The sequence below is a fragment of the Rhinoraja longicauda genome, chromosome 21, assembly GCF_053455715.1.
Source record: "Rhinoraja longicauda isolate Sanriku21f chromosome 21, sRhiLon1.1, whole genome shotgun sequence".
Lineage (NCBI taxonomy): Eukaryota > Metazoa > Chordata > Chondrichthyes > Rajiformes > Arhynchobatidae > Rhinoraja > Rhinoraja longicauda.
The window spans coordinates 35,558,142-35,572,831 of NC_135973.1; the positions used below are offsets into that span (position 1 = coordinate 35,558,142).

A 14,690-nucleotide genomic window follows, 5' to 3' on the forward strand; every position below is an offset into this window, starting at 1 on the left:
TTGACATTTTCTACTTCTGGGAGTTATATTTCTAATGAGAAGATAAAAGACTGAAAACAATACAAAGTCTGATGCATTGGTGAACATGCTTGATTCAAAGAGTTCAAAAACACTCAAAAGATACTGCGGTCAGTATTATTTTATAGTTCCTTATTACAGACGTAACATCCATGCATGATCCCTGATATCCAAAATGCTCTCCCATTTTACTAAACAGCATTTGCCACACAGTTAATCTTAGAGCATCAACTAGATAACTGAATGGCAGCCAATTAAGCACATTCAAAGAGTTCGTTTGTTGATCAAATGGAGCACTCAGCACATTCATAGGAAACTCACTTGCATGATGTGTAGGTTCATTGCTAATGACCTAACATGACTCTTCAAAGAACCACATTAAAAGCAAGTGTCAGCCAATCAGGGAAGTAATGTGGGTGTCAGTTCTAGAACAATGGGTAGGTCAGTTGAGGAATAGAAAACAGACAAATCAGAATGTTAATTTTTTTTAAAAGCAGGGATAAAAGACGAAATACTACATAGCAACACTCTGGATTCCCCAATACGTTAGGAATTAATCACTGAAGGATTATAAAGTTAGATCATTGATCCTAAGCCGAATCAAATTTCAGATGGGAAATTTGCAGAAGCATACAAGTCAGCTCCAATGAATTTGATTTTAAAAGGGTTAGCCAAAATGTGCTGCTCCTCATAGCTATTCAGCAGTCTTTGCTAGATGCTGCTGTACAGACTTCAGGCAAGGACAATATCAAACTGTGATGCTTCCAATAACTGATTATCCTGCTGGCACTCACCATCATGGCTTACACATGAAGGGCCATTGGACGAAGTACCAGAGGGTGAGCGGCATCCAGCAAGGAATAACGTCTTCAGAAGAGAAGGGGACAGAAAGGAATTTGGCAGGAAAATGGAAAAATAATATAGCAAGATTTAGGACTTGACCCTAGGAAGGAAAGAGGAAACTCGAAGAAAGCCAGTGAAAATGAATCTATAAACAACAAAACCTTTTAGTATCCTCCACAGCGCAAAAAGCTTCAAACACAAGTCAAATTATCAAAAGGCCACTTATTTTCAATTCCATAAAATGTTTCTCTACTTTGTTGCCAAAACCCTGATTATGTCTGGAGTAGATTTTTTTTATGCCTCTTCTTTTTGCAGAAACAGAGTCTCCTTATTTCTAGCCTACATTGCCTCGCGCTAATCTCCGTTGGCTTGTTTTCTGTCAACGTGTAATTTTTCAATATTTCTTCATCAATTTCCCCAAGGTTCCTTGTAACTTCCTCTATTCTCGTTCCTGCAATCACCTACCTGTTTGCATCAGGCACTGATCCCAGCTCCAAAACCTCTCTTCATACCCTTCCTTTTCCCTCTTCTTGGAAACTTCCATTCCAGGTCCCATGTTCTCCGTGTTTTCCTTCCAACTACACAAAAACCTGCATTTTGTTTTTACACCCATTCTTTAATTATCTGTTTCCACCTTTATTCCAATTCTATTTGGGATGCATCTTTGGATTTTGTTAAATGCACTATAAAGGCAAGTAGTTATTGTAGTGTTCAAAAGTTAGAGTGGGCAAAGAAGTGGCAGATGGAATACAACATTGCAAAGTGTGGAGTAGGAATTTTGGTAGTAGGAATAAAGGCATAGACTATTTTCTAAATGGGGAGAGAATTCAGAAATCAGAGGTGTCAAGGGACTTGAGAGTGCTGGTGCTATAAAGTTAAAAGTTTTTCATATAAAAAACAAAAATGTTTTAAATAATCATTTAAACATAGAACAGTACATCATAAGAATCGGCCCTTCAACCCACTATGTTCAAGCTGAACATGTTGCCAAGATAATCTCTTATCTACCTGTGCATAATCCATATCCCTCCATTCCCTACATATCCATATGCCTATCCAAAATCTTGAATGCCTCTATCATATCTGCCTCAACCAGCAACCCTGGCTGCACATTCCATGTACTCACCACCCTGTGTAAACAATGTACCCTGCACATCTCCTTTAACCTTTGCCCCTCTCACCTTAAAGTTATGCCCTCTAGTTTGAGTGGTTTTCCATCGTGGGAATTATTTTAAATAATTCCAATTATTTTAATAATTTTTTTAAAACATATGAATCCACTTAACTTGCAATCTCAGATAAAAGTCAAGTTTTGGCACGATATGCTTTGTGTTTAAACACATCGAAGCCAAAGGATTAACAGACTCTAAATGCTCTTTGACCCATTATCTACTGTTACTCCGTACTTTGTTATATAAAGTATTTAATAGCACATTCACAAAGCTCCTTAATATGTCAAAGGCCCTTCATTGCCATGCAGCTAGTAAAATCTTTTCAATTTTTCTTTTCACAAAATAAAATGAATACTCTATCACATGCATGTTATGCCATGCACATACAGCAGGTTGTACAAGGTCTAACATCATGAGCATTCAAAGTATCGTTACCATACAGAACAACAGCCAATGGGAATAATTTGCACATGATCCATTACAATCCGAAAGATTTCCACATGGAATTTACAAAATATATATCCAATGTATACTTGCAATGACAAATGACACTTAAGAGTACATGCCCAAACAGAGATACTTTTGTGGTACTGGTGGTTTGAAGGCTCTTCACCAATTATCACAAAAGGCTATTTGGTGTGGTAGGGTGAAACACATAATCAGCAGTATTGAAATTGTGAAACTAATATACATATGAAGTCATTTAAAAACACCTCTTTTCCAAAATGATTCAAATTTAATATCAAATTATGATCATATGCATTTGAACTGAGATATCAAACTTATTCTCACATGGAGAAAATATTTCATCTAGTCTGGTAAGGCCGAATTTGAATCTAAGAGGCAGCATAAGAGTATCGGAAAACTAAAAGATAACTGCAAGAGCAGTTTTCTTTGTTGGAAAAATGTCCTACGTTTTCTCCAATTCACAGTTTTCTTGAAAAGCAACCCACAGCAAACTGTATCGTATAATGTACGCTGTTATCGTCAATGTTAGCCACACTGAACAGCCTCCTTGCCATCAGCAGATAATTACATTTGAAATTGTTGCATTTACGAACATGGCAATTAGTAATATTCTGAATGATACAAGTATACCAAACCACACAAAAATCTGCATTGGAATGGATCATGGAAGTTTTAGCATCATATAATTAATGTTTCAAAGAGAACTGGATGCAAGTTAGCATAAACAATTTAGCCAGTGATATTTTAATCCCACCTACTATTGCCAAAACAATATCCCCCAAGATATTCCCTACAGATTTTCCAGTAAATGTCAGTTCCTTGGATGTGCTGATCATGTCCTGGAATGATTCGGCAAGATCAGTTTTATTATAAACATTAACATTATAAATTAGAAAATTATTCACAAACTATTTTTATGATTATATCTGAATGCATGATCTGTCGCCAAATAAATACAATGCTTTTTGACATCTACGGTTGTGTATTAACTAAAAGCCTATATATTGTACCCAGAGTACTTTCTTAAAAAAACAGCTAATTCTCTTCAGCAAATAGTCATTTCACTAGAATAAAACCTAGACATGCAATGGCTTTCCAAGTCTCATTTACTGCTGTTCTGTAGCACCCATTACAAACATTGGGACACAAGTAGACAAGAAAGCTTGAAAGTATGCACCATCAGACTCAGGAACAGTTCCTTCTCCTGTTATCAGGTTTCTGAACACTCCTTCCATAACCCAGGGTTCTGTCAGATACACCTCTACACCACTGTGAACATTGGATATAGTCTACAACTATGATGCGCTACAATGCTGAGAAATATATTCTGCAGGCTATATCTTCCCAATTGCTCTAACTTATGAACTTGAGTTTGACTTGATTGTATTTATGCATACAATCTGATCTATTTGGATAGCACACAAAACAAAAATTTTCACTATACTTCAGCACAGGCGACAATAATAGTCCAAATCTAAATGTGCTGATTTTACTGGTCATTATAATTCAATGTAGCCTTGCCCTAGACCTCACTGTAACTTCCACACACCATATTTTCCTCATGTGGACATTGATTTCCACTATTTGAATCATTTTCTAAACCTCAAGCTAAAACCGATAGCTTGCCAAGATCCAATCCCCTGGAATTTCATACTTAAATTTCTCTTTCCTTAATAATTTTCTCTTTGATCAATCTTTTAATGTGCCTTTTCTAATATCACCTCCTTGGGATCAGTGTCAATAAATGTCTGCTTTTGGCTATTTTTTAGTATAATATGTAATTTTAAAGGCATGTGATTGTTGCAGTTCGTCATGAAAAATGTACCCAGAGATTGATGACAAGTATTTTCCTTTCATGTTTACAATAGAATTTAAATATATTATACAACACTTTCATTTTAAATATACACGAGGAATATATATCTATTTTTTGAAGTTGATCATTGTAGCCTCAATCAACTTAAAAAGGAGAAAGATGAGAAATTTCCTTCTTGTAAGGAAATTTCCTTCTGTTGACAAGTAGCATTTAAGTTTATTTTAAACATAACTTTAAAATAAACTTCTTCCAAACTGCAGAAAAAATAATGTTTAGACTGAAGACTAAAACCATATCCACAAATCTTAAAGTATAAAACATTAAAAGCAGCACATTCATGCATTTTGTTCGCAAAGCATTTAGCAAGATAATAATTACGGCGCTAACATACTAGCATGCACCAAGTTTCCTTGGCAATATTGCAGAAATGGTGTTTTGAGATTCACTCAGCAAATTTGAAGCTATTTTATTACCAATTTCATATTTGAAATTTCAATTAAGCAATTGTTAATTAACCCAATATCTTCAACCTGAATCAAATAAAGATAGGTGCAAGGAAATACTGAGTGCAAAGCTAATACTGAAAGAATCTATGCATTTAAAGATAACTTTTTTCCTGCCCGCCATTAATTGGGCAGTTACATTGAATTGACATAACACCTTGGAAAAGTGCTTTCTTAAAACAAATGTTATTTCAAGAGTACATGCAGAAAATTGGTTCAGAATTAATTTGATCTTTATCAATAGCAACTGGTATAAATTCTAATTAACTAGAAATAAGCATTTAAAGTATTACTGTTATCCCGCGGGATGTTAATCCAACTGTTTATGCTACGAATGCTGCAATAGCACTATTACTGAATCAAATCAACAAAGCCAGAAAAATAAAAGTACAATACATACTGAGGTTCTGATGAAACTTATTTGTTTTAAGTTTTCCAGCAGCCTTTGGCTCTGAAAAAAAAAAGCGATTGTTACCGGTTTTATTTCTCTCCGATTTTACCAACAAAGTTTATTACTTTATATAACGGAAACATTGTTCAATGCCTCGTTCGTCTTTATTGTGGATGTTGACAAACTATTAAAATGTGTGAACCAGACAGAATCCAATCCAACAGTATTAAATAAAAACACATCTTCAAGACAATGGAGCAAAAAACAAAATCATAAGCTCTCTACTTGCTGTTAAGAATGTGGCCCTGACCAAAATAGGAAGCAGGTTCCTCATTGTACACAAGCACACAACAAAATTACTATCACAAGATGGCCGTCTGGCCCAACTGAGATTATCTATCAGAACAAAAGATAATAACATCACATAATTTAAATGTTTCCATTCCCTGTATCCTCATTTCCATTGCATTCTGAGGAAGAGGAAAATCTGGATACAACTCCTAAATCGGCAGGATCGGCGTCACTCCTAGAGGCCGAGTGCGTGGCCCAGATGTGACCTACAGTTGCACGGAGCAGAGGAGGACACCGATGACCATGCTTGACCTGGTTGACCATACAACGTCACCAGGACGTCGGGCCTTCATGGCCAGGTTAAGAACTCGACACCCACAACTACTGGGACTTGAAAATGACGCCAAACCTGGCGACTCGTGTATACTTTCTCAATGTACTATTTCTATACACTTGTATAATACCCAGGATGTGCTTATGTATAGTAATGCTTGTACTGAACTATATGCAAAAAATAATTTCACTGTACTTCGGTACATGCGACAGTAAAATACCATTCAACCATTAAAGTTTGCCCGTTGCTTTTTGTGCCTGTTCCTTTGCCTAACTAACTTCAACTAATCTGGTGGTTCCACAATTAGAAACAAGGAGCTGCAAAATATAGACACAGAGTGCTGGAGTAACTTAGCGGGTCAGGCAGCATCTCTGGAACATGGATAGGTGACATTTTGCATCGGGACCCTTTGTCAGTCTGATTGTAGGGAGATGAGGGGGAGGGGGGGGGGGGGAGAGAGGGCAACATAGCACAGAACAGCCCAGGAATGGAATCTTTACCCACAATGTTTGTACTGAACATGATGTGTAGTTAAACTGACCCCAACTGCCTGCACACGATCCATATCCCTCAATTTCTTGCCCTTCCATGTGCCTATCTAAAAGCCTCTTAAACACCACTATCGTATCTGGATCCACCACTCTTGGCAACGCGTTCCAGGCCCCCAACATTTGTCCAGCATTTCCCATTAAACTTTCCTGCTCTCACCTCATGTTGGACATTTTCTCCCTGGGGAAAAAGATTTTGGCTGTCTACCCCATCTATGCCTCTCATAATTTTATATACTTATATCAAGTCTTCCCCCAACCTCCGATGTTCCAGAAAAAACAATCCAAGTCTATCCAATTTCCCCCAGCAGCTGAAACCTTTTGTTCCAAGCAGCATTCTGGTAAACCTCCTCTACAGCCTCTCCAAAGCTTCCCCATCTGTCCTGTAATGAGTTGGCCAGAACTGCACTCAAGAATGCAGCCTATAGAGCTGCATCATGACTTTCTGACTGTTATATTCAATGCCCCTAGCAAAGAAGGCAAGCATACCACATGCTTTCTCTACCACCCGATCTACATGTGCGGCCACCTTTAGTGAACTATAATCTTGGACTCCAAGATCCCTCTGCATGTCAATGCTGTTAAGGGTCTTTCCATTAACTGTATACTCTCTCCTTAAATTCAACCTCCCAAAGTATAACAACTCACACTTGCTCAGGCTAAACTCCATCTATCCATTTCTGCAACTGATCTGTATCCGGCTGTACCTTTTGACAGCCTTCCTCATTGTCTGTAACTCCTCCAGTTTTGGTGTCATCTGCAATACTCACCAACTCATAAAAAGTAGAGGTCCCAGCACATATCCCTGCGGAACTCCACTGGCCAGACCTCCATCCAGAATATCTACCTTCCACAACCCTCTGTCCTCTATGAATAAGCCAGTTATGAACCCATACAACCAAGTCATTGTGAATCCCATACATCTTACTCTTCTGGATCAGCTTACTATGAGAGACCTTATCAAATGATTGATTAAAATCCATGTAAACAATATCCACTGTCTTACCTTCATCAATCTCCTTCGTCACCTCCTCAAAAAACTCAATCAAGTTAGTGAGTCACGAATTACCTACCATGCTGGCATCTCTAATTATCCCATTCTCTTCCAAATGGGAGTAAATCCTACCTCAAAAAATTCACTCCAATAGTTTCCCTATGTCTGACATGAGGCTCACCAACCTATGGTTGCTGAATTCTCTTTACTTCCCTTAAACAAAGGAACAACATTGGCAACTCTCTAGTCCTCTGGGACTTTGCCTATGGCTAGAGAAGAAACAAAGACCCTCGACAAGGACCCCACAATCTCCTCCTACCTCCATCAATAACCTGGGATAGATCCCATCAGATCTTATCATATCATATCATATATATACAGCCGGAAACAGGCCTTTTCGGCCCACCAAGTCCGTGCCGCCCAGCGATCTCCGTACATTAACACTATCCTACACCCACTAGGGACAATTTTTACATTTACCCAGCCAATTATCCTACATACCTTATCCATCTTGATGCTCTTCAAGGGCCTCAGCACCAACCTCTTTCTCAATCTCAAACTGCCTTAGCAACCATTGGGTTATATTCTTCACACTGATATCGTTGTCCATAACGTCCTTCTCCTTGGTGAAGGAATGTGAGTGCAAGGGGAGGGGAGAAGGAGATAAAAATCCAGGTCATAGGGGAGGGGGTAGGGAGTGTTTGGTAGTTACCTAAAATTGGGGAATTCAAGTACTGTTGAGTTGTAAGCTATCCAAGTGGAATATGGGGTGCTGTTCCTCTGGTTTGCGTGTGGCCTCACTTGTAATGGAGGTGGCCCAGGACAGAAACGTCAGTATGGGAATGAGAGGAGGATTTAAAATGGATAGCAACCAGGAGATCCAGTAGGCCTTCGCTAACCGAGCACAAGTGTTCAGCAAAACAGCCGCTGAGTCTACATTTGGTCTCGCCGATGTACAGGAGGCCACAACGGGAACACAGGATGCAGTAAATGAGGTTAGAGGAGGTGCGCGTGAATTTCTGTCTCACCTGGAAGGATCTCACCTGAGTCCCTTGATGGATGTGAGGGAAGATGTGAGGGCGGCACGGTAGCGCAGCGGTAGAGTTGCTGCTTTACAGCGAATGCAGCACCGGAGACTCAGGTTCGATCCTGACTACGGGTGCTGCACTGTAAGGAGTTTGTACGTTCTCCCCGTGACCTGCGTGGGTTTTCTCCGAGATCTTCGGTTTCCTCCCACACTCCAAAGATGTACAGGTATGTAGGTTAATTGGCTGGGTAAAATGTTTTAAAAAAATTGTCCCTAGTGGGTGTAGGATAGTGTTAATGTGCGGGGATCACTGGGCGGCACGGACTTGGAGGGCCGAAAAGGCCTGTTTCCGGCTGTATATATATGATATGATAAGAGGTACAATGACAACATCTCCTGCAGTTGTACCTAGGGAGGGGATGGTTTGGGTGGGAAGGGATGAGTGAACCAAGGTGTTGCGGAGGGAGCTGACTGTGGAAGGCAGGAATGGGTGGGGATAGGAAGATGTGACTTGTGGTGGGAACACATCGGAGGTGACGGAAATGTTAGAGAAAGGAATATAGGTGGAAGGGGAGAAATCCATGTCCAGGGATGGGCACGAGGGAGAGGGGTGGGGGAAGAGGTGGGGGTATTGTAGTTAACTAAAATGGAGAATTCAATGTTCATGTCTTTTTTTTGTTCCACAATGATCTTTTTCCACCTTGCCTGCCAACTTACACATTGTATTATTTTCTTGACGCTGCTAGGGGCAAATTTGTACTTCTTCCTTTCAAGCGTCTCCCGTATATGGATTAGCTAAGTAATTCCTCTGCCTGGCCACCAAGGGCTTTCACGCTTGCGCTTCAAAGACAAAAAACTGAACATGATATTCAAGGATTTACCTGATCACTGTGCAATTTGCTTCAATTTATGGCATTATTTTGGCTAATTACAATTTGCTTTGATTAGTATTCCATAACAGATAGTACTCATTAAACCTGATATTCATTATTCCTCGACATCTCCTTATTTCACTATTCACTGCTTCAACATTTTTCTCTACTATGAAACAATAGAACTTTATTTATCCCAGGAAGGAAATTGATCTGCCAACAGTCATAAAACACAAGGCACATGAAACATGTAATTAAAGGGAGGAGTGGAAAGGATTGGGGATGTGCAAAGATTGGGTGGGGAAGGGGAGTCAGTCTACCCCACGACAGAAGGGGGAGGAGTTGTAACAGTTTGATTGCCACAGGGAAGAAGGATCTCCTGTGGCGTTCTGTACTGCATCTTTGTGGAACCAGTCTGTTGCTGAAGGTACCCCTCAGGTTGACCTGCATGTCATGGATGGGGTGAGCTGTATTGTCTAAGATGCTCCACAGATTGAAGGAGCATGCTCCCCTCCAAGACCACCTCCCATGAATCCAACTCTGCCCCTAGGACGGAGACAGCCTTCCTGATGAGTAATGAAGATAAAAAGCCTGCCACATTTTATCTGTCAATTATACCTTTTTTTCTGAAAAAAATTGTTCTTCTTTGGTATTCTCTTCAGATTTGATTCTTCCCTTCCCAAAATTGATGATGTTTGTAAGCTTTGCTTTGAGCTTCCGATTTGTAGACATTATTTTAAATCAGTACACAGTTCCCAAAACTGACCTTTGAGACTGCAATTATCACTCCCCACCCTCATCCACAATGGGTACACCCAGGTGGTTAGAATTTCAAAAAGAATCGCTGCAAATATGTTTAATGCGTAGGTGTAATTGAAAAACGTCAGTGCAATGCTTTTTATAATTCTGGAATGTAATCAGGAGTGAGTTACAATAAAAATGGCGAGATATTCCTCACCCATCCACAAACAGAAAGGAGCCAGAATTACTGCCAGATAAGATGTGGTGTTAAAGGAATCAGGTTGCTGAAGAATGGAATGTGATTCTCCCATTCGTCCCAATGAACACCCAACATGGGTTACCATGCCATGTTGCTGTATCCTTGTTTACTAAAAAAGGACTTTGAAAGGATGCCTAAAATTGACTCTGCACTGTCCATGGACAGAGCAATATTACTTCACCAACTAGTATTGGAGTAGAGTCAACCGAATTTGACATTAAATAAATGAGCTAATCTTTTCTGCTGAATGCCTCGTTACAAACAAACTTCAAACTGCTTTTTGAAGAATGGTTTAAAAAATACATTTCCTGAACCTGTTATCCAGTATTAAAAGGAAGTTACCTACTGATACCAACAATATGAAATGAAACCTAAAAGATTGAATTGGAAGATTAGCTCATTATTGGGAAAGAAAGGTAGGCATAAATTAATCTTTTTTTTTGTCTGACAAGGTGTAATGAGTGCTATGCTGGAACTCAGCTTTACACAACTTGGAATGAAAATACTGTAAATATGATCATTATATTTGGTGATGACACACAAAGGTAAGAAAGATATGAAGATTGCACAGGGAGCAAAACAGCGAGTAAGACAAATTGATGGGCAAATATCTGGCAGATAGAACATAATTGGGGGAAATGTAAAACTGTTCACCTTTGTCAGGATAAAAGTATGTTAGCTAAATTGTGAAAGATTAGGAAGCTCTGAGCAGAGGGATCCGGGTTCCCTTATGCATGGACTGAAAAAGGCTAGTAGGAAGGCATACAAAATGACATGGATAGAAAATTGGTTAGCAGACAGGAAGCAAAGAGTAGGAGTAAACGGGTCCTTTTCAGAATGGCAGGCAGTGGCGAGTGGAGTGCCGCAAGGCTCAGTGTTGGGGCCGCAACTATTTACCATATATATTAATGATTTTGAAGAGGTAATTAGAAGCAACACTAGCAAATTTGCGGATGACACAAAGCTGGGTGGCAGTGTGAACTGCGAAGAGGATGTTAGGAGGTTGCAGGGTGACCTGGACAGGTTGAGTGAGTGGGCAGATGCGTGGCAGATGCAGTATAATATAGATAAATGTGAGGTTATCCACTTTGGCGGCAAAAACAAGGAGGCAGATTATTATCTCAATGGTGTTAGGTTAGGTAAGGGGGAGGTGCAGCGAGACCTGGGTGTCCTTGTACACCAGTCACTGAAAGTTGGCGTGCAGGTAGTGAAGAAAGCTAAGGGCATGTTGGCCTTCATAACAAGAGGATTTCAGTATAGGAGTAAAGAGGTTCTTCTGCAGTTGTATAGGGCCCTGGTAAGACCACATCTGGAGTATTATGTACAGTTTTGGTCTCTTAATTTGAGGAAGGACATCCTTGTAATTGAGGCAGTGCAGCGTAGGTTCACGAGATTGATCCCTGGGATGGCGGGACTGTCATATGAGGAAAGATTGAAAAGACTAGGCTTGTATTCACTGGAGTTTAGAAGGATGAGAGGGGATCTTATAGAAACATATAACATTATAAAAGGACTGGACAAGCTAGATGCAGGAAAAATGTTCCGAATGTTGGGCGAGTCCAGAACCAGGGGCCAGTCTTAGAATAAAGGGGAGGCCATTTAAAACTGAGGTGAGAAGAAACTTTTTCACCCAGAGTTGTGAATTTGTGGAATTCTCTGCCACAGAGGGCAGTGGAAGCCAAATCACTGGATGGATTTAAGAGAGAGTTAGAGCTCTAGGGGCTAGTGGAATCAAGGGATACGGAGAGAAGGCAGGCACGGGTTATTGATTGTAGACAATCACACTGAATGGCGGTGCTGGCTCGAAGGGCCGAATGGCCTCCTCCTGCACCTATTTTCTATGCCTATGTTTCTATGTTTCTAAAATGCTAGGAATACTCAACAGGTCAAGCAGCATTTGAGTTAATGTTTTACGTTAAGATTTCTTCTTTAAAAAAAACAAGATTAAAATGTAGAAAAGGGGGATAGGAAGGCTGGGCAAAATAAGACCAGGATGGGAAAGTGTGGAATAGAGGAGATACAAAATGACTAAAGCAAGGTGGCAATTTCTGAATGGAGACTTAATCACTAAATTACTTAGGAATGCAGTTAATATGGAATTAAAAATGACTATGCTTTACTGTTACTATGAGTTAGACAATGAGTTACTGTTCTTCCAGCTTATGTTGAGGTTTCCCACGACAAGAGATGTCAAATTGGGACATTCTTTTCTCAAATTACAATTGATGGGGTGTGCAATTGCATCTGTTTCTTTTCCTAAACTTTATCCCTCATCCCTCCCCCCCACTCCCTGAACCAATAGGATTACCTTTGTCCTCTGCAATTCACAACACTCGTGACTGGGTGTCATGAAGAATCCCTTTTCTCCTTACAACATTCCAAATAGAATGGTCTCAAGGCATCTGCTCCACTCTTCAATGTTCCTACCCGCCCTCTTAGCTCCTCCAACCCCACTGTGCAGGGAGCCAAACATTTTGTTTATGTGACACAGCAGTTTACTAGTGTTGCTGCTTTCAATCCAAAGTCTCACACTCACTTCAAGAATTTTTATTCTTGATTTCACATTTCCTTCAGGAATTGCAAGTGCAATTCCTCCTCCAATTATGCCTCCTCTAGTTTTTATTATCTGGCACAAAAATATAAAAAAGACATAATATATAATATTAAGTATCATAATATCTAGGATCATTCTCTCTTCATAATTTAGGATCGTAGGTATTCATTTTATTCTTCCTGTATTGACAAGTGAACCTCAGTAATCATTTGATTGTTTCACCATCATCTCCTTCTGGCCTATGTCTATGATGTTTATAATTCGGCTGTCTGTCATACACACATAATCCAAAATCTATCCATTTACACATGCACTTAATGCACATGTTCATGAGTGATAGGAGCAGAATTAGGCCATTTGGCCCATCAAGTCCACTCTGTCGTCATTCAATCACGGCTGATCTATCTCTCCCTCCTGACCCCAATCTCCTGCCTTCTCCCCATAACCCCCGACACCCATACCAATCAAGAATCTATTTATTTCTGCCTTTAAAATATCCATTGGCCTCCATAGCTTTCTGTGGCAATGAATTCCACAGATTCACCATCCTCTGACTAAAGAAATTCCTCCTCATCTCCATACTAAAGGAACATCCTTTAATTCCGAGGCTATGGCTTCTGGTCCCCCCACTAGTGAAAAAACATCCCCTCCACATCCACTCTATGCAGGCCTAATATTTTAATATTCTTCTAATATTCTCATTTGCGCTTAAATTCTTTGATAGTCCTACAATGATGGACAGACATAAACGTGAAATAGTCCAATAATTTAATAGCTAGGTGAAGCCTATTTGAGGACAGAGATCCCTGTCATTGTAACCTTCACCTACCTTCAAAAAGTGAATTTTATGCGTTTAGATTTTCAGTAAGTTTTCAGAGTGCCAAAACATTATTAAACCAAGAAAATGGTTCTTGGGATTATAGGGAAAGGGAGGAGATAATCTATTACCATGAACAGAGAGTAATGACAGAAATTAGAAGGAATATACTCATTACTTTCTGCACAGCACGCTGCAACTAGTGGGGGACTACAATAAACTGTGCTTGGGCCTTACCCATCTCTGTGAGAGCTTCAACTTTACTGATGACACAAAACATGTTCGGAAGGGGAAGTGGCTTCAAGAAGAAGCTGGAAAATAACGGGCAGTATAAGACAATAGACAATAGGTGCAGGAGGAGGCCATTAGGCCCTTCGAGCCAGCACCGCCATTCAATGTGATCATGGCTGATCATTCTCAATCAGTACCCCGTTCCTGCCTTCTCCCCATACCCCATGACTCCGCTATCCTTAAGAGCTCTATCTAGCTCTCTCTTGAATGCATTCAGAGAATTGGCCTCCACTGCCTTCTGAGGCAGAGAATTCCACAGGTTCACAACTGTCTGACTGAAAATGTTTTTCCTCATCTCAGTTCTAAATGGCCTACCCCATATTCTTAAACTGTGGCCCCTTGTTCTGGACTCCCCCAACATTGGGAACATGTTTCCTGCCTCTAATGTGTCCAACCCCTTAATAATCTTATACGTTTCGATAAGATCTCCTCTCATCCTTCTAAATTCCATTGTATACAAGCCTAGTCGCTCCAGTCTTTCAACATATGATAGTCCTGCCATTCCGGGAGTTAACCTAGTAAACCTACGCTGCACGCCCTCAATAGCAAGAATATCCTTCCTCAAATTTGGAGACCAAAACTGCACACAGTACTCCAGGTGCGGTCTCACTAGGGCCCTGTACAACTGCAGAAGGACCTCTTTGCTCCTATACTCAACTACTCTTGTTATGAAGGCCAACATTCCATTGGCTTTCTTCACTGCCTGCTGTACCTGCATGCTTCCTTTCAGTGACTGATGCACTAGGACACC

The 14,690-nt window shown here is 40.1% G+C and overlaps 1 protein-coding gene across 2 annotated transcripts in view; it reads right to left on the bottom strand.

The window, feature by feature from the left end:
* pdxdc1 (pyridoxal-dependent decarboxylase domain containing 1) overlaps positions 1-14,690 on the bottom strand; it is a 65,414-nt gene that overhangs the window by 19,485 nt on the left and 31,239 nt on the right. Inside the window, exons 13-14 of one of the 2 annotated variants that reach the window (XM_078418327.1) lie at positions 5,221-5,271; positions 3,260-3,340 (exon numbers count right to left, since the gene is read on the bottom strand). In XM_078418327.1, coding sequence (XP_078274453.1) covers positions 3,260-3,340; positions 5,221-5,271 — 132 coding nt within the window. The remainder of the gene's footprint in view (positions 1-3,259; positions 3,341-5,220; positions 5,272-14,690) is intronic. The other variant, XM_078418328.1, reaches the window with a different exon arrangement.